The sequence below is a fragment of the Panthera uncia genome (assembly GCF_023721935.1).
Source record: "Panthera uncia isolate 11264 chromosome A1 unlocalized genomic scaffold, Puncia_PCG_1.0 HiC_scaffold_16, whole genome shotgun sequence".
NCBI classification, from domain to species: Eukaryota; Metazoa; Chordata; class Mammalia; order Carnivora; family Felidae; genus Panthera; species Panthera uncia.
The window spans coordinates 79,294,831-79,301,093 of NW_026057576.1; the positions used below are offsets into that span (position 1 = coordinate 79,294,831).

General features: G+C 57.7%; 1 protein-coding gene across 2 annotated transcripts in view; it reads right to left on the minus strand.

Moving 5' to 3' along the window:
• ADPRHL1 (ADP-ribosylhydrolase like 1) overlaps positions 1-6,124 on the minus strand; it is a 23,152-nt gene extending 17,028 nt beyond the window's left edge. The window contains exon 1 of one of the 2 annotated variants that reach the window (XM_049647268.1): positions 5,218-6,124. In XM_049647268.1, the coding sequence (XP_049503225.1) occupies positions 5,218-5,968 (751 nt within the window). In that variant the 5' untranslated portion in view covers positions 5,969-6,124. The remainder of the gene's footprint in view (positions 1-5,217) is intronic. The other variant, XM_049647267.1, reaches the window with a different exon arrangement.
• Between the last annotated feature and the right edge of the window lie 139 nt (positions 6,125-6,263).

Genomic DNA, 6,263 nt, shown 5'->3' on the forward strand with positions numbered 1-6,263 from the left:
ACAGTCCCCCACAGGCTCCCACAGTCCCCCACAGGCTCCCAGAGTCTCCCACAGTCCCCCACAGTCTCCAAGAGTCTCCCACAGTCCCCCACAGGATCCCACAGTCCCCTATAGACTCCCAGAGTCCCCCACAGGCTCCCAAAGTCCCCCACATTATCCCACAGTCCCCATAGTCTCCCAGAGTCCCCCACAGTCTCTCACAGTCCCCCACATTATCCCAGAGTCCCCCACAGGCTGCCACAGTCCCCCATAGTCTCCCACAGTCCCCCACAGTCCCCCATAGTCTCCCACAGGCTCCCATAGTCCCCTACAGTCTCCTACAGGCTCTCATAGTCCCCTACAATCTCACAGAGTCCCCCACAGTCCACCACAGTCTCCCACAGACCCCCAAAGTCTCCCATAGTCTCCCAGAGTCCCCTATAGGCTCCCAGAGTTCCCCACAGGCTCCCACAGTCCCCCACAGTCCGCCACAGGCTCTCACAGTCCCCCACAGTCTCCCAGGTCCCCCACTGTCTTACAGAGTCCCCCAAAGTCCCCACATTCCCCCACAGTGTCCCACAGTCCCCCCATAGTCTCACAGAGTCCCCCACAGTCTCCCAGGTCCCCCACAGCCCCCCCACAATCCTGGCTCCTAGACCAGTGCAGCATGCATACAATTCACTCTAGATTTTATTCAGAAGTCAGACATTAATTAGAGTTGGTGTATGTGCTTCATGCTCTGGTTGCACAGGACAATCTAGAAAAACCCACAATCCTCATTCCCTGCTAAAGGTTCTGTCCATGTGACGACAAGCTGGCCTGAAATCTGCCTGGTCCTCGGGCTGCTGGAGACCCACGCCTCCACGCAGCTGAGCCCCTCCCATTTCCACCCCCTCTCTCACTCCTGGAAACCCCTTGCGCTGCCCCACCAGGCACTGATTGGTCCAAACCACACTGTGTGTGACAGCGTTTGGGGACAAGCATGTCTCAAGCCCCTTGAGGATCACAGGCATGGAGGGCAGAGGAGCTGACGCACTGGCCACCTGCAGTCTGGGGTGCCGCCCCCCAATACCGTCAGGCTCTTATCTGTCACGGTGGGTTTTACAGGGAAGGCTCCGGGGGTTAGGTTATGCAACTTGCCCAAGGCCCGAGATGGTAAACGGAGTCCGATGGCAGGCCTGAGCATTTCTATCATTAAAGTAATGCACAGCAAGAGCTAGAGGACACCTAGCTCCAAATTTGGGGTCCAATTTGCCTCGTTCCATCAGAGAGCAGGGCTGGTGGCGACAGGGTCACTGTGCCAGGCCAGCTGGGCAGATACTGGGCATTTCCAGTGTGCCTTTTTTGTTTTAGTGAGAGCGCATGAGCAGGGCAGACAGAGAGGAAGACACAGATCTGAAACAGGCTCCATGATCAGCGCAGAGCCCAACACAGGGCTCAAAACCAAGACCCTGAGATCATGACCTGAGCTGAAATCAGTCTACCAACTGAACCACCCAGGCGCCCCACGATGTGACTCTTAACAGCCACCAACAGACTAATTCTGTACCCAATCTGCATTTCAGGCCTCAGGAGCTGGGACTGCCCCTGACTGCTCGGGGCACATACCCCAACTCTGGGGGCTCTGGAGGAGGGGAGGAGGCCGGGACAGGGCAGGGAGACCCCCTCTCAGGCCGCCGGAGCTATGAGCAGGCAGTAGAGGGGTCTTCTCATTAGGCGCCCAGGGTCAGGGTCCCACTGTGGAGGTGAGGGAGGTGCATTTGCCAAGTCTCTGCATCATCTGGGACGAAGGCCTCCGTCCCTGCAGCCGTTAGGGCAGGTGGGCCCTCATGCCCTGGAGGGTGGACTTGGTCCTCAGTCCTTCTGTCCCTGCCTCTATGCCCCACATGGTTGGGTTCTGAGCAGAGGCAGAGAGTGCGCGGCCAGACCCGAGCGCAGGAGGCATGGGCTCTGCGAGGTGTGGGGCCCGTGAGCCACTGGGATCCACTCAGCCCTGGGGCGCCAGCAGCACCCGTTACAAAACCTTCTTGACTCAGTCCACGGTTAGTGAGCCTGGCCTTTCCAGACCCTCTCAAATAATTCATTTTATTCTGGAATCACATCCTTCTAAAGGGGGAAAAAACTCCTTAAAAACAAAATGTCAACATTCTTCTGTGAGTGTCCAGTTCGAATTTAAACGAGAAGCAGACTTTGCAAAGCTGCAGGGGCCAAGAAGCCTCTTGCCAAGGTTTCTCTGCTTGAAGACACGGCTCGTCAGCTCATTCTTCTCTGCCCTCACCACCCAGTCTCCTAAGAGACAGATCTGCTCACGAAAACCCTGTGTGTCTCCCAACCAATGTCACCATAAAGAAACGGCAGCATAGCAAGATCGAGTAGCTTTGTAGTAAAAAGTCAACTTTCCAAAATGCTGTTACCGCCAGCGAGCCAGTGATGGAGGAAGAGGGAGAGGTGAGTGTGGACAGGCCTGGTCTGCTCACGCGTGGGCTGGACCCTGCACTCCCCTGTGGGTTATGGACCGTGGCATCTGCCACCGCCGCAATGGGCTAATGCCCCCCTCCCTCCAGTGCCGCCGCAGAGACAGGCTACCCTGCCTGGTCCTCGGAGCAGGACATTTAGAAAGACAGACATTAACTATCGTGCCATGAGCCACCTTCCCTTAATAATTTATTAAGTGCAGGGGTGCCTGGGGCGGGGAGGCTCGGTCGATCTCAGCTCCTGATCTCAGCTCAGGTCCCGATCTCACAGTTTGTGGGTTCAAGCCCCGCGTCTGGCTCTGCGTCAACAGTGTGGAACCTGCTTGGGATTCTCTCTCTCCCTCTACCCCTCCCCCACTCGCACTCGCTCTGTCTCTCTCTCAAAATGAATCAAGAAACTTAAAAAAATAATTTACTAAGTGCCCATGCCGCCCCACTTGATCTCACTTGACCCTATGATGAAGGCGTCATCATCCTTAAGTACAGTGCAGGAGGGAAAGCAAGGTCAGCCATTTTCGGGCCAGTGAGCCATGGAGAACCAGGACTGCCAGGCTCTGGGGCCCCTGTGGCTGAGCCCCCTTCTCATCCTCAGGTGACAGGCACAGGGCCATACACGCAAGGGAGCCTCTGGTAGGTGTGCCCAGCGAGCTCATTGGGCAAGCTGCACAAACTGGATTGTCCCCCGCCCTGTGTGGTATTGGACACTGCTTCCTAAGCCAGTATCTGATCTCATTCCCAAAAGTAGGACATCCCACAGGCTGTCCCTGTCCTCGCATCACACTCACACTAACACAACTGCATAGCCACACAGTTGGTCGGCCTACGGCACCCAATAATGGGACTTCCTTGGAAATGCCACGCCACAGTTACACTTTGAGAAAGTCTACCTGTCCTTGGAAAGCGTGTTGGAGAACCACCGTCCACTGGGACCCCCGAAATAGTTGTGTGGCCAGCGACTGCGGGTGGCTGGGGCAGGGCTTAAGAACTTACATGTTGGAACCCAGTTGTCTGGGTTCCAGTCCCTGCTCAGACTCTCGCTTGGCTATGTGGCATTGGACAAGTTACTTAACCTCTCTGTGTGTCTGTTCCTTTGTCTGTAAAACTGTAATAATGGTGTCAGCCGTCAGGGGATGCAAGGGCCAGGGGATGGTACACGTAGATTCAGAACAGTGCCTGGCCCCTGAGTGGCGCCACATCAGGGCTGTAGCCATCACCATTAATGCAGCTCAGAGGCCCCTTCTCTAGGCTACAATTTGCTATTTAGAGAAAAAAAACTGGGCTGTTTGACAGCTAAATTTAAAGAAAATATCAACTTGTATTTTTAGTGACTTGAAAAACTATGCCTGCTTGTGCTTCTGGAGGCTAAATTTAGGGACATCTTCACGAACGTCCCCTTGTGGATTGCGGACCAGAGGGTGCTGTGTACCAGCACCCCGCTTCCCACAGCCAGAGGCGCGGGGTCCCCTCTTTGGAAACAATGCCCAAACACTCTCCGTGCTCCCATGTGATGTGCTCCCACAGGCAGTGTCCCCCACATGCACATTTCACACTGGGGTAGATGATGTCCTATGTCTGTCAAGAGGGCTCAATCTAATCTCAGAGAGCATGACATGGTCAGGATTGCGTGACCCTGCTGGCGTCTGTCCTGGGCGCCTACACAGGCAGACACAGGCCGTGGATCTTGCCATTCACAAAAGAGACGAGGGCAAGGAGAGGACACGTGGGTGGCATCAGACACACGTGGAAGGAGCGGGTGTGAGAGTGAGGGCCCGCTGTGCACAGCTTCGGGAAGCCAGCAGGTTCTGCGTCCAGAGACAGGCCCTCGTAGGGGCGGCATCGCTGCTCTGGCTGCCAGGATGCGATTTCACACTGCTGGGTCTGCCTGGGAGCCTGGGAAACTGGGGATATTTGGACTCAAAGACACTTCGCCGCCTCACGCGCTGGGCGCTATCTTATCTGTGTCCTCACCCTCGCCAGAGCTATTTTGGAACTGGCTGCGGCGAGGATGGCATTCCTGCGGAATGAGCACAGAGCTAAGCTGAGCGAGCCCATGGCCGACTCGGACGGGCACAAGGGCCCAGACATGAGGCCTCGTCTACCCAGCCGTGGCCCCAGACTTTCATTTGGCAACAGCAGACTAAAAACACCTACAGGTTTTCAGAGAGCATGTACCTTGTAGGAAAGCTGTGCTACACGTATGTACACCCACGGCTTCTCTGAGAATCATGAAGGCACATGAAGGATGGTCCTAGAAGCCCCCTGCCCCCACCCAGCCAATGCCACAGCATCGTCTCAAGACACATTCGTGTGTACACACACATCTGAATCCTACTTTGGTAGATGGCATTCTGCCTGAGCTCATTGGGATTTAGAAGTAATCCTCAAACAATATTATCTTAATGGATCCAAATTTCAAAGGGTTTATTATTTTATGTTCTTTTGAAATAAAATCAGACGTCTTAATATCTGCAGTGAAAAGTTGAACCCTCACCCCAAACCACCAAGAGCAGATTTAACTGGTTTTAACCCTAGAGACACCAGGCTCAGCCTAGCAGACGTTTTACAAACACAAATGAAGAGTCACTATTCAGAGTAAAATAACCCAGACAGACCGTGAGAAGCGCCGTCTGACCAGGGAGGGGACGCTGGTGGGTGTGAAACCCCCTTCCTGCGGTGGCATGGGGGACAGGGCTGGGGGCTCACTCGCGGTGCGGGGCTCTGGGGACCGGGAGGGGGGGTAAGAGGGGCAGGGTGGCCGGCTTACCTGTGGTCAGGGCCGCGGCCGTCGTCAGGTGCATGATGGTGTTGTCACTCACCGGCCACCTCTCCTGGGACGGCACCAGCTGGTCCTGGCCCCCGCTCGCCCGCGGCTCCTCCTGGACCTTCCTTCCGGAAGCGCTGCTGTCCTTGCGGGCGTTTCTGTGCCCGAGAGCGTCCCCCACCGCCCCCAGCAGCATGGCAGCCTTGAACTTCTCCATCTCGGGGTAGCGCCCAGCCCCTGGGCCCCTCGGAGCCGCCCTCCGTGCGCCCCGCGGACTCCGCGCCGACCCGGCTGCGGGCAGGAGCTCCCCGAGCCGGGCGCTCCCGTGTCTCCGCAGGCGGCGCCCTCTCCTCCGCCCCCCTGTGCCCCGCCAGGAGCCACGTGGACGGCGACACCGCTCCTCACCCGGGGAGCCCGCGGCCTGAGTCAGCGTCCGCAACAGCTGCGGACGCCTCCCCGCGGGGCGGCGACCTCTAAGCCTGAGCCCTTGGCTGTTCTGGAAGGCGCGTGCCTTTCTACCGCTCCTGCGCGGGTTCCAAGGCGCTCCGCCTGGCGAGGAGGGGGCGGGGAACCCTCGCTTCAGAGGAGCGCACAGCACGGTGGTCCCGAGGTCCCCTGGTCTCCTCTGCCCGTGCCCCCACCCACACCCAGGCCGCGCTCCTGCACACTCTGCCCCGACAGCTCTTTTTCCTGTTTCAAGTCGACAGAATCGTAGCCTGTGAGGCCTTCCCATCTGGCTTCCCTCACTCAGCATAGCGTGCAGTTTCACCCATTACGTGCACGGTTTTAGTTTTTGGGAAACTTTTTGATGCCTGAACGTGTTTGGTAGAGAACTCAGAAAATGCACGGTGCACGGGAGAGAAGCCCCTCTAGCCTCAGCGAGGCGTGTCACGGACCCCTCTCACCTTGCTGTGCTCTCCCATGGCCGGGCTCCAGATGGCAGCCGTATTCAGACCCCCCCCCCCCCCCCCCCCCCCCCCCCCGCCCCCCCACCCACACCCCCCCTGCCCTCGCGCACGCGGGGGGGGGGGAGCGCGTCGTGAGGCGTC